The sequence below is a fragment of the Liolophura sinensis genome, chromosome 7 (assembly GCF_032854445.1).
Source record: "Liolophura sinensis isolate JHLJ2023 chromosome 7, CUHK_Ljap_v2, whole genome shotgun sequence".
Taxonomy (NCBI): Eukaryota; Metazoa; Mollusca; class Polyplacophora; order Chitonida; family Chitonidae; genus Liolophura; species Liolophura sinensis.
This window is the reverse complement of record NC_088301.1, coordinates 59,712,288-59,734,953: the sequence shown is the minus strand read 5'-3', so window position 1 is coordinate 59,734,953 and position 22,666 is coordinate 59,712,288. Positions and strand designations below refer to the sequence as shown.

General features: G+C 37.1%; 2 protein-coding genes across 2 annotated transcripts in view; one reads left to right on the top strand and one right to left on the bottom strand.

Moving 5' to 3' along the window:
* Positions 1–22,666, bottom strand: part of LOC135469608 (integrator complex subunit 13-like) — a 100,558-nt gene that overhangs the window by 44,953 nt on the left and 32,939 nt on the right. The gene's annotated exons all lie outside the window — the stretch shown is intronic.
* LOC135469609 (FMRFamide-activated amiloride-sensitive sodium channel-like) overlaps positions 5,856–22,666 on the top strand; it is a 32,967-nt gene continuing 16,156 nt past the window's right edge. The window contains 1 exon segment of the mRNA XM_064748110.1: positions 5,856–5,935. Coding sequence (XP_064604180.1) covers positions 5,856–5,935 — 80 coding nt within the window.

The window sequence follows — 22,666 nt, the reverse complement described above, 5'->3', positions numbered from 1 at the left end:
CGTAACACGAGTAATACCCGGATGGGCAGGGAGGTCACCTTCAGAATGTGGACATCAACGGGATGAGGTAGATGGATTAATGTTTGGATGTCAGACAGTCCTCGACAATCCCCATTGAAAAACTACCTCAGTCTGCTTCAATGCTCAGATGTTTTCTTTATTAATCATTTCAAATCAATAACTGTCTGAAGTTGCCCAAGGTAATAAACACCCTGGCTGCACATCCCCACAGTGTGATTTTTAGCAGAGGCTTGCACTGATCCGTCAATGTGCTGGTTCCTTGCCACATAGGCTAGTGTTTGCCTAACTTTAACATCCATTCCTGAGCAAGTTTTCTGGCTCAGAAAAGCTAACACAGACATGATGATAAAGCAATACGGTCCACAAGACAAAATCTAAAAGAAAACAGTTCTTACATTATGAACTATTGAGGCGACTACTTTGACCAGGATTTGTTTGTGCATCTACCAAAACAGTCCCACAATGAATGGCTTCAGACTGGAGAAGAGAATATTATTAGTGTTGGAAAGAGCATTCATGCCATATCACAAATCAATAGTTGGCTGTTGTGTTCACGTATTAACATGGGATTATAAACTTTCAGCATGAGGAAGACAAAGAAAACACGCATCAGCCCTCACAAACAGGCTACTTGAACAGTAGTCAATACGCATCTTGCCAAAAAAAAGATCTAAAAATACCTCGGATGTTGTAGGAAACAACTATCTTGGCACTCGGGGTGTTATCATGGATTTATTGATAAGAATATCCAGAAACATAATGACAATGCTAAGAATATTTCAGGGTTTATTTGTCTTGCAGAATTATATGAATTGATAGGAAGAACTAACTGTAGAATCCATTTTTGATTGGATGTATTCACTCCATGATGGTTTTCTTTTTCTCAATGTTATGTAAGTACAAGAAAAAACATTTTATATTCAATCACTGGGTTTCTACTTTCTTGACAGAATACAGCTGGATTTTCTTGTCAGGCTTGACTGTAATCTGAAGAAAATGTCACACTTGAATTCCTGGATTTACAACTCAATTCAATGGGAGTTGTCAGGGATTTTTACAAAAACTGAATTTCCCAACTTTTATCTGGTAATAAAGACCAAGCTAAGAACAGCCTCATGCAGCATAAGCTACTCCTACACCAAGAATTTCCTGACAAACCAACGTACATGTCGTCATTTCAGTACTACAGATAATTTTTTCCAAGAGGGAGAACCATACTCCCGAATTTGAAAGAGAGGGAGTATGTTACTTCCGACTTTCCTAGCACGCAATACTACAGAGCACATTTTTTTACTCAACACTTCACCATTTGGGGTCACCAGGAAAACACCTGGAAAGTGTGAAATTGATCGAGTGAAAGTGGGGTGAAGAAAAGACACAGGCCTACATGTGCATACATGTATACATAGGCAGACATGTGAAGAGATTCTTCCCTTTGTAGTCATATAGGACTACCTGGTATACAAGTAGATATAGGCCTACATATAAATTGCCCAAAAACATTCCACAATAAAGTAATTATTTTTGCCTTTCCGCAAGAGGAATGAATTTTAATGAAGTCAATAAATTTATTTCACATCAACCTGTTTGGAGTTATTTCAATAACTCACTGACTGACAATTTTATTCTGTACTTTTCATTCCTTGTGTTTTGATACCAGGGCTTGGGTTACTTCCCAACTTTGCAATCTTCCTCGGGTTAGTACTAAGTTAAACAGATCAATGGAACTACAGGTAGCTACAGGTTCATTCTCTTTAAACTGGCTTTCTACCTTTGTGATTGAACATATGAGCTTCTGAGTTGATTGATTGATTTTTCCTATACAGGTGATTTCTGTTATCAAAGCCTTCTCACCCAAACAGTACAACTCTTCTTTGCACATGTGTTTACAGGAGACATACATTTCACTCATCAGGAAATCTCCTTCAATCTATACACTTCAATGTCAGTAGTCTGCTGACCCCGTGGTTCATTGAGTGCATCATAGTTTATCTCTTTGGCGGTGGTTTCTGCAGGACCCATCTGACAGTGAGAAGTCCTGGCAAGCATGATTAATGGGGCACAACTGACCCACGGATGACACTAGTTAGACAATGGACATCAAGAATTACTACGAGTGTATTGTCGGTCTTGAGGGCCACAATGCATCAAGGGAACACTAAAAAGGGAAAAAGTTACATGGACATTTTTAAATCAATTACCTTCATCTGTGATGGGCCCAAAGGAAGTGCACAGCTTTTGGGTAATCTGTGATGAGCCCAATCATCAAAGAATCATATCAAAGAAATTGGAATACATGTAAATGAAAAGGAGAAAAGTCATATCTTGGCAGAGGAATAACCCTCTGAAGCAGATTAAATTTTCCTCAATGATAAATCTATAGACATGGCTCTTGGCAGCATCTTGCAGCTCAAAATGGGAAAAAAGTGTTACTATGAAAAAACACTATGAAACTGCCTACCCTTGATTTCAGCCAGCTATCTCTTGTGCAGACTGAAAACAAGTAGTACTTAAGAGAAAGGGACATAAAGACTCCTAGTCAATGTCTGAGGATGTAGAGAGTTTCTGAAGATGTGGCCTTTCAGGCTAAGGGTCATACAGTCAACTTCAAAGTGGGCAATATGGGTAATAAATACACCAGCCCTTTCCTGCAGAAAACCTGGCTCCCTTAACAGCAAAACACACATTGCTGGCTCTATCTGCACTAATGCTGCAATTAGAATAATGCACATATTGTGTATTGCACAGGATTTGTCGTCAAAAGATAGTCTTAAAAAGTCATCAAATACAACCATTATTCTGATGTACATCTATTGATATAGTTACCCAATTCTATTAGTATTGGAGTATAATTGCTAATTCCATGTCGTCACACATTGTTCTACAGGAAATACATGAACAATTGTCCTAAGTCCATGGTACGTCAAGTCAAATGTCAAATTCCCAATCATTCAACATTAACTCTCATGAGAGTGATACAAAATCTATTGGAACTTTCTGCCATAAATGGAATTTACAGACCAACATGCCATTACAAGACTAGGGGTAAAGCTGGTGATTTAAGCTGATGGTGAAATGGACAGGGTGGAATTGAGTTTAGACCTTCCCGTAAACCAAATTGGTATTCAATGTAGAAGTTAATCCCCTTGTGTTCAGGTCCTCCGATGCTTAAATCCAACCCTAAACCAATCAGTAATTCGGATTCATAAAAAATAACTGGAGTTCATTCAGATGAAACTGTGGCAGTATCTGATAACGGCTGTGAAAAGTGAACAGCTCTACAACTGTACTTGTTTCATTCTCATCTTGAATTAGAAGCTAATGGAATTACCCTCTCCCAAAGTTTTATTTAAATTCCCTTTTTTCTTCTTTCATGCATATCTAACTGAATGGAGACTCAGACTTGAAACAATCTCACTATTGTCGTTTTAAAAAGAAAACTTACTGAGCATGACTGTTTTACTGAATTTCTTCGCAGAGTAGTGATGAATTTTATTCCAAAGGCCAGCAAATTCTGCAAAAAATTACCCATTTTTGTCTCAACTGTAATACAACATCCATCCCATAAAATAGACACAATTCATACAGAGCAACAAGAAGCAGTGGAAATGTGGAATGTTTTCTGGCAGTTAACTGCTTAAAATTAGAACAAATCAACATAAATAGAACAAGCCTAAAGTACATATGAGTAAAAACTCCATGTTTGAGCACAGAATTTACTAGGATAATGATAGTTTTGTGCCACATTAGGGCCTTGTCTATAGCATGAACATTTATCACATCAATGGAGCAAAAAATCAACTGGAAATAAAGTCCAGCATGGAAAATTATTTTATGACTGAACCACAAAGAAACAATTTTATCTTACACATATAACACAATATATAAGAAAGACACCATTACCACAACACTCATTTTTCTGCCAAAATCTTTGTCATGTGACATCACTGTTCCATGGAACAACACTGTAATTCTTCAACCTTTTCACAAGTTCACAAGGTGTTTCTTCAAGAATATTGTGAAGGCATTATTGGATAAAGATTCTTTTGAGAAATTGGCCCTGAAATTGGCTAATTCAACCAATATAGTTTTGTCTCCAAAATCAAATTAAAAATGTGCATAAACTGAACAGAATGTTGCTCTTTCATATGTGAAAAGGTTGGGGAATTCGGCTATTGTAACATTCTTGTTTGCAACGTATGCAAATACGTCAAAATCCACCACAAAATGAAGATGATTGCAATAACTTGTGAATATACAGCATAAACAGGCACAAAGTAGACTTTACATTGTAAGTGCCAAGACACTGCTGTCTGGTGATGAACTCCAGGGGCAAATGGACAAAAAAGAGAACTAGTCAATTCATTATTCACATTTTTTCAGGCTTGATTTTCACACGTCTAAAAATGGCCTACCATGCCTAATCCAGGTCTACTTCAGGATGTGCTACTGTAAATACACAAAAGACTTCACACATTGGGGAATGCATGTATTCATCCATGGACAAACATCAGTTACATAATCAATCAACACTTGAATCTTTAATCCAGGAACTAAAATAGAACACATCAGAAATTTAGCCAAGTATGTACAGTTGACACAATGAGCAGTAATCGTAATGAGGGCTAATCATGGCTTTACACTAACAATCAGAATGAATAATTTGTTCTACACTACCAGATGGATAATTTTCTGTTAAACGCGTTTACAACCATCACGACAGCTGCAGCCACATGTTTAACTACAAGACGACTCATTTCCATCTCATTTGCAAGCATTGAAAGCAGTGGACAAGTGTTAAGATACATCAGGAGAACATAGAACTGACACAATGATTTCCAGCATCGGACCAGGGGCCCTGTCACGACCCGGTGAATAATCTCCAATCTGTGCTTGTTAATAACTGAATTAGCAGAATGACATACACAAGGCATACTCAGGGGCGGGAATAGCATCAAAATGGGTGCGAAGAAAATTACACCCCCAACAGGCATCCTAAATAAACTCCTTTGGGGCAAAGGATTTTCAACAGGTTTGTAATATGTGTAAAAGAGAACCAAGCCAAACGTACAGCATTGATTATCAAAAGGTTGGGAAAGGTGCAGAGCCCAGAGTGCTCTGGACATGACCATGTTCTTAGCACAGCAGTCTGCTGGATGAATAGTCCTCTCACACTCACAGAGGCTGTACGTCACTGTTGTGTGAGTCCTATAAACACTCCATTCAAGTCAACCTCTCGCTGCCTCTCTTATCCTCTGCCTCGGACTAACAGAGAGAGACGAACCTATCTGCCAAAGCCCTTGTCTGGATGACAAGAAATTTGATTGCTTGATCAAGCGTACATTGTATCATCCTATTCCAGTGTAGAAAGAAGTAAACAAAAAAAAATCCAGTCAAAGAAATATGGATATTTGGAAAGTAATGTGTGAGTTGTTTCCAGGGTGCGGAGTGCTTCATACGGGATATCTAGTTATCTTGAGCCATAAGTGATTGTGGGAAAAGAGAAAGTTTTTGGATGGCATTACACATGAGTTGCTAAATGAGGTGCGATTTCTGTCGGATTTCTGTGTATTCAAGAACAGCCAGCCACAAAATCCTCTCTTTAGGCCATACAGGAGTTAAATGTTCTAATCTTAGTTTTTGGTTCAACAACAGAAAACGTTGCAGGGAATCTGTGTTCTTTTCTCATTCTTACAGCAGGATCTGAACATTTTTCAAAGCTTTCGTCAGGATTTACAATATTCAAGGACAAAATGGTTGAGTTCAACCACTGGCACCATTAAACAGCAAAGGAGTTATTTGGATTATGTGTAAATTCCTTCCCACCAGGCTTAATGAAAGAACAGACGATGCGAGTGCACTGTTCATGCGGCGCAGCCACCTGTACCGGCAATTCATATTCGCCCATCTCAAGGTAAGATATGCAATCAGTGCTAAGCTGTTCACTTAATTAATCAATATCAAATTTCACCTATTTTTCATCCTTCAGTTCTTTGGGATAAATATACCAGACTTGGCTCAACAGCAAACACTGATAGATGTGAGGGTTGTTTTGCTGATGATTATATGGGTACTACTGGTTTAATGAATTTGGCTGATGATTTACCTGGCACTATTGGCCTGTGTCTTAACTTTAACACATTAAGTTTCTAAACTGAAGTAAAAATGAATTTTTCATTCAATAACAGTTAAGTAGCCCAACTTACATAAAAATGTTTGTAAGGTATCACTAGTTTTTTAAAATTCTTTTCAATCATTCTTTTGAACATGTCATTTATGGAATATAACAATTTATATATTGAGGTTTAAACGATTATGTCCCAATTAAACAACACCACTAAAATAAACACAGTGTGATTCATCAAGAGGTGTCGCATTGCATGTCCTGGGAAGTCTGCCAGTTTAATACAACAATACAGGTAACTGTGGAACACCTGAATGTGGAACAGGCCCAAGGAAAGCAAAAGTCAGTTTCAGTAATACCTTAGAATTCCTTCTATATCATTGTGGAAAGTCATGTACATCGATCAAATTTTTGAGGTCTTTCACACATACAAAGTTTTCTGAAGAAATCATGTAAACCTGCTACTTTGTTTTGTGTACTTACCCTAACCCTGTAATTCTTCAACCTTTTGATTTGTGTACTTACCCCAGACCTGTAACTGTTCAACCTTTTGTTTTGTGTACTGACTTTAGCCCTGTAATTCTTCAACCTTTTGTTTTGTGTACTTACCCTAGCCCTGTAATTCTTCAACCTTTTGTTTTGTGCACTTACCCCAGACCTGTAACTGTTCAACCTTTTGTTTTGTGTACTTACCCTAGCCCTGTAATTCTTCAACCTTTTGTTTTGTGTACTTACCCCAGACCTGTAACTGTTCAACCTTTTGTTTTGTGTACTTACCCTAGCCCTGTAATTCTTCAACCTTTTCACATGTTTGTAACGTGATTATTCAAGCAAAGGCATTATTCTGTTAGTCTGGTAAAATTATAATGTATGTGAAGCCCTCAAACTGGCCAATCCAACCACTGTAGTTTTGGCTCCGAAATCAAATTAAAATGCGCAAAAATTGCACTAAAAGTTGCTCCATTATATGCAAAAAGGTTGAGTAATCGTCTTATAGCATAACAGTCATTTTAAATTTTAACAGTCAGAAAAGCTTCCGTGTCCTCTGAGTACAGCACAACTCAGTTTTAACAAACTTTACAGGTCCAGATACCCGAATATACATGGCATACTGCCATCACATGCAGTACCTGGGGAAAGAATAAAACAGGGTATAACAAGAGGTGTTATGTTCCTTACCCACCAGATCACAACATACATGTCACAAAGCTCACTGGGGTCCAAGGCATTGGTTAAATAAAAATTACATGTATTTAATGAATATTTAATACAATATCTAAATGGCAATTCTTTTCATATAGCAAAGTGATACAACTGATTACATGTAATAAAATACAACAACTGGTGAAAAGGCAAATCTAGATACCTGTACAAGTATGAAGGTCTATATAGTACACCCCTGCTATCATTGTAAAACTGTTAGTGTGACTAGACAATCTACTATGATTGGTGGGCATTCGCCCCATGCTCACGATGTGTGATGGTGAAAACAATCCTGTGGAGTACAGAATAAACTTTGGCCACTTTCCACCTTATCTGTGTAAACGAGCATTTCTGTTCTCCCTTGTGTCACAAGCTGACAGTTACGCAACAGTATAGCTCAATTCAATCAGTTTTGAATTCCGTCATCTTCACAGTTCATATTAAATCAGATAAAGGAAATGAATGGTAGAGCTACACTTCTGTTGTCAGATTGTGATGTACACCATAACCCAACAATTTATTCCACTACCCCCAAGAGTTAATTACACTGGTAACAGGCCACAATGGAGCCACAGTGCAGGAATCAGGGGCTATGTTTAAAAGTTATCAACAATTCCAATCAGCCACATTTACATCGCTATGTATACTTCCAGAAACATTTCATCTCCTAATTCGTTTCTGCCCGTCTGCACAGGGAGACAAGACAATTAAAACAACTATTGTATTATTTTTTCATGGATTGTTCACACAGCCAAATATGAAACATGAAACATTAAATGAATGTCTTGGCAGCAGAGTGTTTTATGCAAATGCTGCAGATAACAAAAGCAGATAAAACAAATGTGCATAACAAATGTGCAGAGCGAATGCTTCGACATAAAGTTTCCCCTGCTTTTTAAATTCAATCTTTTTGCCACACGAAAAGGCTTAACAAACATTGTGTAATTCTGTATATTGTATTCTGTATATTGCACATATATGTTACAAAGATTAAGGAAATTAATGATGCATTCAAATGTTTTGCACCTTAGTTTGCTGTCTAGTAACTCAGCATGCAAGGTTCTTAGCTCTACAGTAAATTACTCATGGCAAGTGTTTAACCAAAAATCTAACTGCCAAAATTTCACCATGGTTGGCTTAATACCAACCTAAGCAACATTTTGGGGGATCATAGAAGTGTCATGTTTTAATTATCTAAACATTGACCACAGTGGCCATGCAAGCGACTTGGCTATCAATAATCCTATCGTTTGTTCACAGCCTTTTGATAAGGCATATTTAGGCAGCTCTAGAGCTGCTCTAATGCTATTTTACCCTCAAAATGTTAAATATAACAGATGCCCGAAATTTCCTTTTATTGGTTTCAGGAACACCCATAATCAGATGTGTAAATGGAGACCAGCCTCGCTCTCACAAAAAAAGAAACTCCTGAGCAGGGCAGTTACATATGACTATTTTCATTTGCCCAAACTGCTTCACATCTACCTCACACTAGTGGTAAATCTGACACATGCATCAAGTTTCCTGGAATTTACAATGTACTGAATTCCCTAGTAATCTGGCATGCGGGTAAAGACAGTCTACCCCTGTAAAGATGATATCAGCTGGTCAAGAGACTCTTAGTGTAAAGCTTGATAAGACATGGCTTATTGTTGAATTATTGATAAAGGGCTGCACTTTGAAGCTCAGACTTGCGGAGTTAATCCACTGCCCCCACTGTGAAGAAGAGTCACTTAAAGTCATTAGAAATCTACAACATGACAACCCAAACTGTCAGATTGGCCTCCAAGAGACCGATTGGGTTATACTGAGGACCAAAAGCTGATTATTCTGTATACAGTCATGGCATCTTGACACAAATGTCACATGGAAGTGCATAGATTCAAAGCAGTCACAAAGTCAAACACAGATGCCTTTTCTTTTACCGCCAATGTTTTTTCCTGACCAGAACTTGGAATCTAAAACATTGCTTTGTATCTTTCCAAATTCAAGAGCATGTAGTTTAATATGCCTGTGAAATCTACATGTATAAAGACAAGTTTTAAAGGTATCCACAATGAAGATCAAATTTCTCAAAAGAAAAACAAATACATAAATGCATATGGGTGTCCTTAGGACACACCAATTAACATTCTCGTTTTACAAGCAGGATGAATGTTTTTAAGTTAAGAGACAATAGAAATAAAAGTTGAAAATTATCTAACTGTAGGAAATATGAACTGTCCCAGCAAATTCTTCTCATTAAAAACATATTTCCCTGATTGGAAAGCCTTGAAAATAGAAGAATTCTAACAACACTATAACACTGGACAAAATTACAAAGCAGGTTTAAGATTATTTATTTTTGCATTTTTCATCCTTGGCATTACTGTAAAATACAAAATAAAACTAGTGTTGCCTTAGCATCAGGACAACTTGGAATACTTGGTAAAATCATTCGTGAAACAGAATACTTGGTAAAAGTCATCTGATGACTCTCTGTCTTCAAAGCAACACTTGCTGACAGATCAAGCTTGCTGACACCACTATGTAGCGTCAGTGTATTTTATCTTGTACTGATGGTTGCTTTGTAGCCTGTTTATGATCGAGGCTTAGTTTTTTATAACTTTTCAATAGCAATGAATCCTAACTCCACTGGTTTAAAATAGGCGAAAACATTACAGTGCATTTTGTGGTGTAAGCCAGCAGCCCACTATCCCACTTCTGCCTCCCATATACTAGTACTGTACACAATTTGAATACTGGTTTCGCTCATTCACCTAGAACATTCCTTGAATCTTTCCAACACCACTGAACACTGTTCAATGTTTCTCTTTGTACGAATCCATATCCATTTTGTACTTTATATACTTTCTTTGTAATTTGCGAATACTGACCTTGAATGTCCTTTGGTATATGAATGTCACAGTTTAGCAAGGTTCTATACATGATGGAGAGAATTCATGAACAAGTTATGCATGGAATGTACATGTACATGGTGTAAGGAAGAGAGTACAATTTCGCATTTTACTGGTATTATTTTCTAAGAAATAAACCCTGGCTCCAGACTGCTACACGATATAACAAGGGACATTAAATGAAACCTTTCCGCACTGACGTAATTAGGCCACATAATCGTCTTTCAAAGATTTGATTTTCGGTATAGTACAATGCACTGTCTGTATTATCTGGCAAGGGACAAAACGGATTCATTTATTGGAACAATATACAGAGAGCGACTTTAACAGACAACATGACTTTACTCTATTCCTTCAGAAGATGTACGTGTAGCCTCTGATCAAATAAAGAATTTTTGGAAAATTTACAGAGGATACCATTTTCTTCTCTAATTCCACTTGGGATATACTACTATAATCAAGACTAAATGCAGTGACTATTCAACATAAGATGTCTGTATCATTTCAAGTGCAATTTTAACAAAGTGATTTGGCACTTGGTAAAGGAGAAAGATAACATTAAAATAAAAAAGAATACCTGTGATGTCCTTAATGCTCACGCAGATGTTGGCTACATGTACTATTGCTTCATGTTGTCTGTGAAAGGTGACACAAAAATTCTTCCACAATTTTACCTATGACCAGCTCTCCTGGGTCAGGTTAAGGGAAATAAAGAAAATGATCCAGGTAGCAGTTTTTCAAATGGTTGAGAATGTTTTACATCCACTAATATTTGCTTTATTATCTCCTCTAATTCACTGGAAATAAATATACAAGGCAGGAAAAGGGTCTTGGTTATCTCTCGCTGCAATAAAGCCTTTTATAAATCTGACTTAAAGAACCACACTGTACATGTATACATAAGGAAGTAAACAAACATATACTGTATATGTATACATAAGGAGGTAAACAAACATGTACTGTACATGTATACATAAGGAAATAAACAAACATACACTGAACATGTATACATAAGGGGGTAAACAAACATGTACTGTACATGTATACATAAGGGAGTAAACAAACATATACTGTACATGTATACATAAGGAAGTAAACAAAGATGTACTGTACATGTATACATAAGGGAGTAAACAAACATGTACTGTACAACCGTAGATTTTCTAATTGTAACTATTAATTATCAGGAAATATATCCAACTGCTACGACTTCAATATCTGTGTGATTTATGATCTTTCCCTTTTGTCTTGTCTGATTTGCTTACAACTTTCAAACCAACTAATTCACCAAGACTGCTCCCTGCAATTTTATAGCCCACAAAAAACTTTAAATGATCCACTGCATTTCAATTTCCATTTTTTAACTTAATGATCATTTTGGTACATTGTTTCAAAGAAAAGACAACTCTAATGACCAAATCACATGCATCCATAAAGCATCTTGCAATAGGTTTAAATAGCATATCTTTGCATTTTTGTGATGTTGCATAACAAAGATATTGTCATTCAACTCAAGCAAAGTTAAGCACATTAAGAAAGTCAAAAGTGCCACCATATTATCATTTTTAACCAATCATGTTGCATGTGCATGTTATTTCTACATGTATAACTCAGGAATTCAGCTGTTTCTGCTGACGTCATCCTAACCCTGTTTTGCTTTATCATATGGCCTTGTGAGAATTCCTGACTAATAGTTGATTTATAGAGTTACCAGGCAAGTCATCAACAAAATGGCTTTGGTCGTTCAGGCCTGTTTCCAGTCCCCTTCCAAAATAACTAAAGTTATATCATTTGTTGTCTTTCCTTTTAATGTTACTTACAATTTCTTAAATACACAATTATGTAAATGCTGAGGAAAAAAACACAGAAAGTATAGAACATCTGAAATTTAAAATTGCGCATCTACTTTGTGAACAAAGCACTGTATTTACATAAATGGTAAAACAACATGAAAAAAAAACAGCTATGCTATGCCATCCAGACATGTCATCTTGTTCCCTGCTTCCCTTGATGAATAACAATGTCAGCTTAATTTTTTGGTTTGTTTTAATTTTGGTAATGGGAAACCAGCCAAATTTGCCAGCTTCAATTCTTTGGTTGAGATTAAACAGCATACATCTCTTCAACCCAATTAAGTGGTGACCACAAAAAAGCCCCAACAAAATGGTAACAAATTACTGGCATCCTTACACGCAAAATTTCTTTCTGTTGTGAGAATCACCAGCATTGTAGACAAGTCTAAATAGGAGAACACTGCACAGTTGATGCTGGAAAAACAGGCAGAATGCTCAAGAGTCATCACAGGGCAATGTTAGCCGAATTGATTCTCGGATCCACGTCGACTCCAGTTATTTCTGAAAAGTACCAGGCAGACACTGAAGAGCCACCCTGTAGGGAAGCTGTCAGCCAATTTCCATTGTTCAGTGTTACCTTCCGCTGGACAACCCAGTCTCGACAACTCACTACTTGCAGACACCATGTTATTTTGGGAACCTTGACCAGTTATAAAACCCTCAGACAACTACGAAGCCCCATAATCCCTGAAGGATTTCATGCAAAGCCATCCATATTTCTTCCCTTACATAAATTTGCAGCAGGTAAAACCTACAGCAAAAGTAGCTGGGAAAATGAGTGGTGGCCTGGTGAGGACGCGTTGTATATGAACTCACCAAAGGGTGATCAGAGGTGTGAAGCAGTCGAGGGAGGGGTACTGTGGCATTCATCATGGGATACCTTCCCCACACTGCTGATCAGACTCAACAAAGGCAGTAATCTAATCTACCATATTAACCAGAGGTACTGTCGGAACGACAGGAAATGAAAGGCCATCCCATAACCACTCTTTACCTACGATATCAGTTCGACAATTGGTCTCGCTGTTCTTACTGTCTCTAGATACCACAAGATAGGAGGCTCCACAGCTCGGGGTAGAATTTCTCACGGTAATAGCTGTCTGTGATCCTACGGGGGGTAATTGGCCCAAGCCACCCTTCTTAGTTTACACTACGGAAATGGTTTCTGTCTCGTCTTGCCACACATGTAAGTTACTGGCGTTTGTCATCGTGATGAAAGGTTACATCACCAAAATATTTGCACACACACATTGACTGGTCTTATAACCAATGGAAATGTACATAATGCTTGTATTGCCTTGAAATTAAACCACCTGATTAACCGCAAAATCACACAAAAACCAATAATAGGGCACATTTCATTTTGCTTTTTTTGTAGTCTCCATGGTATAAAATATGGCAAAAGGTGCAAAGAAGCTGAATGAAGCTGAAAGAATTATACAAGAAATTAACAAAAAAAAAATTACTTGAACTAACCCTTTAGGTCTTTAAATATTAAAAGGTTAACGACTGAAAACTTGTAAATTAACCATAGATGTACCTTCTTTATGTGTTCTAGGAGAATAAATAGGACACTTTGTTAATTATTGTTGCACACAGGTGTTGCCAGTTACGGACTTCTAACTCTTCTTAACATGTGTCCCATGCCATTCATTCAGATTCTTTTTTGCCCAGATAACACATGCTGGAGTCATGGGGCAATGATTCCAGGTTGTGACAGTTTTATGACATTAATTCTCAGATGAGTAAAATCAAGAATAATGGAAAATGATTAAAAATCCTTTTACCTGTTCTGTAATCATCATCAGGAAGTACCACAATACGTACTGAATTTGCCACACTGAAAGAACGGTGTTGAGGCCAGTGAAAATACTGGCTCAAGTGTGACACATCAATAATGATGATGAACATGTATTATTAATGATGAAAGAGTATTTATAAAAAGGTTTGGCAAACAAACAGATTTAGGCAGAATATTAAGTGTTTAAAAGGTCTCAAAAGAATATGACTAATAATATATATAACATTTTCATTCATTATACTATACAGATATCTTTGTGTGTCCCATAGCATTAAATGCTATCCTTTCCACAAGCGAAGAGCCATTGCGGTCAGCAAAAGCTAGACTATCTTTGCAAGAATCACATTAACCAAATTTACAGCATAGTATTATTCACTGGCAAGTTATGTATTAGCGGTATGGTTTAGTACAGGGACATCCACATGGAGCAAAAAGAAATCCTTTCCTCAATCACATAAATGTGGAACAAAATGCAAATTCACCTCTTTGAGAGATCCTATCTATGTCATGCACTTGAGCTGGAACAGTATCCCTTGGAAGGAATTTGGCAGAAAGGGAGGGGGCATACGTTACCACAGAATGGGGCTCCATGGATATCTAAAACCATGCCTTCCACTCCCCCAAACTAGTCTTGCCTTATTTAAAGGTTAAAATGCCAACAACAATTTACTGCCAGTTGTGTTCTACTTCAGCCCATAAATCTACACCAGAAAAGAGAGAATGTGTTCAGATGAAAGTAGTCCTGTGATTTAATTCCTGGCCTTCCAGACAATGTGCAACTGTCTCCATGGAAAAGCCACAGCAGCCATTAGTCTAATGTCCTGCAATTCAAACATTATTGTTGTTTATCATCATCCTGCTTTACTAATTTCATTTAAGTACTAACAATAGTACGGCTTGAACAAACACCTTATTTCACTGCTTTGAAGAAGTAATGTAATAATGCTAATTGTTCACAAGTTAACAATTGTGTATTTACACATCCAAGTCATGAGATGTATGGAATTATACCTATTTTTTTAAGAACTGTGTGTTATGCTCTATTTGTAACGTTTCTTTTATGGACATAGCTGCCATGTCCTTAGAAACAAACAAAGCCCAATTCCCACATGAGATTTGAACATTCATTAGCTATATAAGCACAATGCAATTTCATTATAAACCTAAAGATGTATAATATCTTTACCATTATAAACAATACATGAATAACAAGTAAAATCAAGTTCAACTATTCAATTAATTATTTCTTTGCTCACTCTGAAATGTTTTTCATGGAGTCTTCTTTATTCTGGAAGTCTAAACTGGAGTGACCTCCTTGCTATATATTCCCCAACAACTAGCATGGGAACAATTAGTTTTAGCCAATTTTGCTGTATATGTTCTGTAACTACTATTTTGCCCTCTATTTCATTTATTTATTTATTTATTTGATTGTTGTCTCACATAGTATTAAAAAATTGTTCACTTATACGATTTTTTATACGTCATTTTCATGGGTGGAGGAAACTGGAGTGCCCCAGATACACCACTGATCTTGGGCAAGTTAGTGACAACCTTTCACAGACACACATACCATATCAGGGGACAACAAGTGAACTTCAACTACTGCTGAACAGCATAAATGCCCACAGAAGCAATATCATCACTTCTTGTGATCAAGGCGCCACAAGCAAAGACAGCTGGGTATCATCTACAAATTTCATGCCCAAGACCGAGTTTGAACCTGTATTTCCTGAAGTTTCTACTGAGTTTTAGTAGTGTGTTTGTGTGTGCAAGTGTCTGTGATTAGGGGGCTTAAATGTAAGCTGACTGAGTTGTATAGCCACTCAGAAAACAGAAACATTACTCTTGTGTTATAGTCCTTGCAATGTTGACATCTCTTAGCTTACACCCTTCTTACTTATAGGGTAGGTGAAAACTGGCTGATTCAGTGCGATGAGACCTATACAAATAGGTTCTCAACTCACAAAGCAATATTCTATTATACATTCAAAAAATCTGTTTGCATATACATTTGCACTCTTCAGAGACACTGAAAGCGACTTGATGTGATGTAGCACATGATGTTAGAACACTGTGTGTGAATTAATACTCCATAAAAGCATCGCCCTTTCACCTATTTAAAAACTGCTTTAATACAGTTCTGTGCACTACTGGACTTCTCAAGGCTTATGGAAAATATAATATTCCCTAAAAACAATGACAAAATTTAAATATTAATAATATTAAGAAATGGACTGTGGAGTTTGTCTGTGAACATGCCTATCTCAACAGTAATGCATTACGGAGGAAGCATGACTGAGGAGATTGTCTGATCAAGTCCACCCAGAAGGTACTGATCTCTAACCTCACATCATTAATATTTCAATCTGACGTGAAAACCGTACAAGACATCCGTGAGATCTGGAAGAAAGACACCTGCTTATTGCTCTGCAGAGACTGCAGAGACTGCAGAGACTCCAAACTGAAGGGCATGTCGCCTCTGGAGGAAAACTTCATACAGCAACTGAATATCGGCATATTTTGTTCTAAAGTGCTCAATCTGATTACATAACAAAATTCATTTATAAAGGTTACTGTAGTTCTTGATCTGTTAGATTCAGCTTCAAAGTTTCTTTAAATGTACAACCTTCAAATCAACATTAATAAAAATTAATGTATGAAATCCTTGACAGCATGACAGCACTGTAACTGGGAACATTACGTAGGATGTGAGGCACATCAAACCAGGTGTAAGTCAAAACACACGTAAACTATGAATTCTGATCAATACTGTCATTATGCATTGTATCAACCAACACTGTGCAATGGCTTAAACCATGTATAATGTACATGGCTTAATATTCTGGAAAGCATATACACGTACCATACAAGTATATCAACTTAACAATCGACTGGAAGGTTTGCCTTTGTCATAGCTGTTAATATATATATATATATGTCTGTCAACCTAAAGCAGCTATTAAGAGAGTGGGCGAAGAATTCCAAACTACATGTATCAACCTTTGGTTTTGACATTGTGGTACCATGCTTCATTTGCATGACAAACTTTTCATCAAACTCTGTCCCACTGGGTTAACCATGACCTTGACCAAACACCATGACAACGGACTGCTGCTAAAAAGACACTAGGACCCTGAACCGACGCCAGACCAAGGGTAACCAGATGGAAGAAGCCAGGGCTCTAACTTGATTTGAACTGCCAGAATTTCAGAGAGCTCACTAGCGGAAAGACGTAGCTGTCATTCCCATGATGAAAATCTGTTATTTAACAAGGGTGGCTTACAATGGTCCAGTCTGGCTACGTCGCGTCAGGAAGAAAGGATTCAGCCAGAAGGAATGCCGTGCCTATACAAGAACTGACACACTAGGACATGCAACATTAGCTTAAAATTTGGCAAGCCTCAAAAACGGAAAGACATGAAAATTGAAATCCCTAACAACGTCTGGGACTACCACTAAATCCAGAGGCTTGGTTTGTGCTGATGTCTCTCAACAAAGTTATCTCATCGCGACGAACTCTATTTGCACAATTAATTTCCCACCCATGGGGAATATGCCGTCTTAATCAAAATGCCCAATACAGAATCAAGCTTTGTGCCCAGGATAGGCACCTCTGGTAGTCAAATTAACTTCCCATATTTGGATTTATCCAATATTATGTGGAGGAAATTATCAATTACCTCTAATCATAAGCTTTACAGATGCCAGCGGACAGGAAACATTGTGCGGTTCAATAAATATCTGTCGTGTTCATCACAGGAGCACAATCAACCTAAACCATGTCTTAAGATAACTGTTAGCCCTGCCAGCAGACAAGATACTCGCTAAACACCTCTGAACTAATCCTCAAAGTGCAGAACACACAAAAAAAGCTTGCTTGTGGCTTGCCTCTAAGGCTTGGGACTCTTAATTATTTAGCAATTCTTCACATATGCCCCTGGCACTACTCTTTTTGGAAAACTTGTAGAAAATATCTCAAAGTTTTTCCTAATGATGATAACATTACATATTTTGCCAGCATTTACTGTATGCGACACATTTTAATTTCCATTTTATTCAAGTGGCAAGCATGAAATCAATACTTAAACGAACATACTAAAGTTTTAAATCCAGGTTTTAACGCTTTCTTTTTACCAGTACTGAAACAAAAACTGTGCCATTTTGTATTATGGTCCGTGAAGAGATTCAGTCTCGTACAGATTTTCCACATCACATATCAAGTACTCACAATTTTAATAAATCAAGATCATACAGTGTAATAGTCCATCTTAAGAGTCTCCCTGTGCAATAAACGAAACTATTCTTTTTTCCATTATAATGAACTCTAGATAATTCTCTGAATTGAATACATTTTTGAGCACCTGAGCATGAGGAAACAACTTGGCCTTGTCATGGGAGATTTCTGTCTCTGTGATCAGTGACAGTCTGTGGCGGGCAGCCAATGAGCCTTGGTGCTCATCTGTCATACCAGGTTTTGACCATTACACTGAGGTATGTCTGAACTCTGAGCAGCTGCCTTAACCTCAAATCCGAGCCAAAGTCATGGACACACCAGCTTTTCTGCCCTCTTGGCCAATAACTCAGTCTTAGAAAGGCTTTCAGCTCAATCCAGGGCTGGCCAATCCCAGCAGAACACAAATGTTTAAGGTTATCTGTCAAAAAGCTGACGAGGATCTGTAATTGGTCAACATTGGGGAGTTAGGCTTCTTGTCAAGTATGACACTGAATGCTATTCACCGCATTAATTAAAATAGACAATGGAGAAACTGACCAAACCCTTCTGTAGTCAACTCAGACCACTGAATGCGTTATCCCCATTATCCCTACATGCTCATACACACTGATACCCATTAAATCAATACCTATGCTTGAAGGACAGCTTGGTACACTTTTCCATGTCAGGTAATTATATCTGGCATCTGAAATCCCCTAGGGATAGAAAGTTTTAAATTCTTGTCAAATCTTAATAAACCCCAAAAGCTGCATGGTTCAGTGACACTAGAGCATCCATACATACCAATCTGCAACTGTTCTAAGAGAAATTACTTTTTTGATGTAGCAATCAAACCTGAAGGCTATATGAGACTCTCAAGGGAGAAAACTACATTATAAGTACAGATTGGTGTCAAGCTGGGTTATGTCGTGGTAAGAACTAAACTGTCGGTCAAGGTAAAAAGGTTGTCGCACCATGATGGCAACCTGTCAGACGGGTAATCATCGCTATTAAACACAGTGAAAATAAGAATTGGTCACCATGACAACTTCCACTTGAAAAGAACATGCAATTATCTTCACACCAAAATGTGAAACTAGGATCGATCTAACTTCGGTGTACATACAGAAAATAATGTTTCCTGTGGGTAAATCAGATTTTACATGAGTATTGTTGATACTGAATGGAAACCAGGAGAGCAGCTATGTTCTTTCAATACAAAATTAAAGATTTAATAAGCAATGTAAACTCTCTGAAAATGAAAAACAAAAAAAAATAATCTTCTAACCCAAAAGACAAACAATTGAGTTAAGGTGAGTTAGTCTTACACATTCCAAGAATTACTCCAGATAAAATACCTCTCAATGAAAGGGGTGGTGTAACGAACATCTTACATGAAATATATCAAAAATATGCAGAATAGTACACATTACAAGCACATGTATCCAAAGCTCTAATATGCTACTCTGAAGTTCTCTAATAGGCTTATATGGAAAAGATATCAAAAAAATGATATTGATGTGCAGATACAAGCATTTAGAGCTATAGTATAGACATACATATGGAAAAGGTATAAAAATGGTACATATTACACATGTTCCATTCCTTGATGTTGAACTACGGGGTTTTGATACATCTATCATCTTTTGGAAATGTAGCCCGAATTACTTAACAATTAACACTCTAATGTGCTACTGCCAGCTTCAACTGTTTAGTGCACTGATCAATATCGACTTAAAGAAAAGATATCAAGAGTTTGGGCTTTGGATAAAGGTTAGAAAAGGTTATCAAAAATGGTACTTTTTGAGTACCATTTGAGTAAATATAAAAAATTACATTTACTACATTTTAGCATTGATATGTAAGTGTGGAGTTCTAATACAGCCTTTATTTAAGGAAAGGAAATCAGAATTCCTGTTCAAAAAAGGGTTCAACTTATAATTTCGTAATAAGGTATGTATAAAAAATCAAGATAAGGTAAAAGAAACTCTAATATTGGAAATAAGGATTCAGTAAATGAGGGGAGCCTGAGGAAATCAAGAGAAAATTGCAGAGGGGAAATTTAGTTGATGTTCAATGAAAGGAAAAAAGAGGATGATTCAGGTAAAATGGCTGTTTCAGTATTGACTAGCATTTCGTGTTCCTTACAACCAAAACGCCTCTGTGCAGTTCACAGATGGATGCCTGCTCAGGCAACAACCTGGTGTGGTGAGAAAATGAAGCTAATTTACAGCTTTTTACAAGTCACAGCTGAACGGGTGATCTGAAAAAAATGCAGAGCGTGTTTCCAAAGGGTGCCCTGTGTTGTGAGTTTACTGACTGTCTGGCAATGTTCAAACCAATTTCGGCCACATGTAAGTATGAAGGATGTTAAATATAAAAAAATTAGAATCTGGATGTCCGAAATAGCCCCCTTCCATCCCCCAACATTTCCAAAACTAAAAGAAAGAAAATTAAGAAAACCTTAAAAGAAAAAACAGGACATCATGTGGCTTAGCTTGGCTGCATATTGACTGCTTCATAAGCCAGTTGTGGTGTGCACTGATTGCACTCCTGTTTCTTCCAGTTTGAAATTATGAAAAAAAAAGGTCAATGTCCGCATGTCTCCTACAGGCATTCCCGGTCACCGTAATCCCCCAGAAAACACCTGCTAAGGATCGCACATTATTATTTCTGTAGGTCGGCTGAATACCACATCTGTGCGGGACCATTCGTGAAGCCTTTGCATTAGTTTATTACTTTTTTTTGCTTCAGAAAACCAAACCCAGTCCACTTCTTCTGTTGTGCATTCAGTACTGTGAATGTGTGTTCGTCCAAATTTGAGAAAATCTTTGGCTGAGAACCAATAAAGAATGTAAATCATTTAAAATGTCTGGTTCATGTCAAATGACTTCGGGTGTGTCCTGTGCCCTAAGGCTTTGGAGGCTTCTGCAGACTAAGCCCTGCTTCGTGTGGACAAAAGCTTTCAAGGTGTCAACATCTATTCACATTCGATGTGTGTTTGTTATATGACAATGTGTAGCCATCAATATGGCTGTAGTTGTAGTCCTGTGGTCTTGAGTAGTATTGTAGTCATATGCATGGTACATTTTGTCTCAGTGTTGTTCAACTGAGAAGTTTTGTGAAAAAGTACTGAAGTTTAATCCAAATCCAAAAGAACCTGATGAGGTTTCCAGGGGTGGCAGCTGAGGTAATGTATTTTATTTTATTGGAAATGAAAGGCCATGTCATACTGCAATATTTGAGCATACATTTATACATATAGTTTATATAGAAAGAGCTTAATAAGCCAGTTCATAATCTTGAGCAGGGTTGCAATGCACATGCGTGACTACCTAGTAACACAGCCTCACTGGCGAAAAGACATATAAACAAACCAGCTTGGCCTATTTCTGTCAACATAACAGCAAACACACCGGCTCTGGTGTTTCTTTCTTTTGTTTTGTTTTTTGGCCATATTTTGGCCATTTTTTTTTCTGCACTTGAAAAAATGTTTAGATTTACTAATTAAGAGAAGGGGAGGGCACAAAAATGCAGAGTAAAGTAAAGTGTGATTAAATATTTAACTTAAATACGCCAGTACGGCGCACTAGACACATTAGGTGTATGCAAGGTAGTAGTTCACAGGCTTACACAGTGGTCAGCAGCATTAACTTAGGACAACATATTTTTGTTGTTTTGAAAATAGAACTTAAATCAAACTAAATTAAATTAAATTAAATACCTGCAGGAAAGACAAACTTGAGATGATATACATGGCTAGCCTAAGGATCAGTCAAGCCGTTGTTTCAGCCTAACCCTTCAACACACGTAGGCAACTGTACTGCCTACTGTGCACATATCACAGTCCTATACATGAATAGGTTAATAATCAATCTTTTCAATGCTATGTATTGTGTTACAGGTTCCCAAACAGATACAGTATTTAGTGGGAGAATTTGTTTTATAACATTTTATCAACATTATAAAATTTAAAATATCACTGCAAAATTTAATGTTTTCAATGACTTGATTGGCATAGTGAAGATATAGAAAACATTGACTTAACATTAACATTAAGCAGAAATTATTACTTCAGAGCAGACTTATGTACACAGTTAACCATCTTTGACCATGTCACTGGCTTGTTCTCTTTAATTTCTAGCTTTGATTTAATTTCTCTAAAAACACCATGGTCTAACCTCCGCTGTCCCCAGCCCAATCTCTTTGAAAGATAAACTTACAGCCCAATCTCTTTGAAAGATAAACTTACAGCACAATCTCTTTGAAAGATAAACTTACAGCACAATCTCTTTTAACATAATAGAGTATGTCCAGCTAGGTTTAATAAAATGCCATTTCTACAGTGACTATATGGGTCTATAGCTCTATTTACAGATATAGAAATATATCAAATCTTTCATTTGAAACAGAAGTTGTCATAAATATATTTGCATTGTCTACTGGTTTGGTTGTAAACATCATTTGACAAGATGGGTCGAAAAGGCAAACAACTGAGTATGGGGGAGAAAGAAATGATTGTTAAAGCATCACTTCATACACCATGTAAAT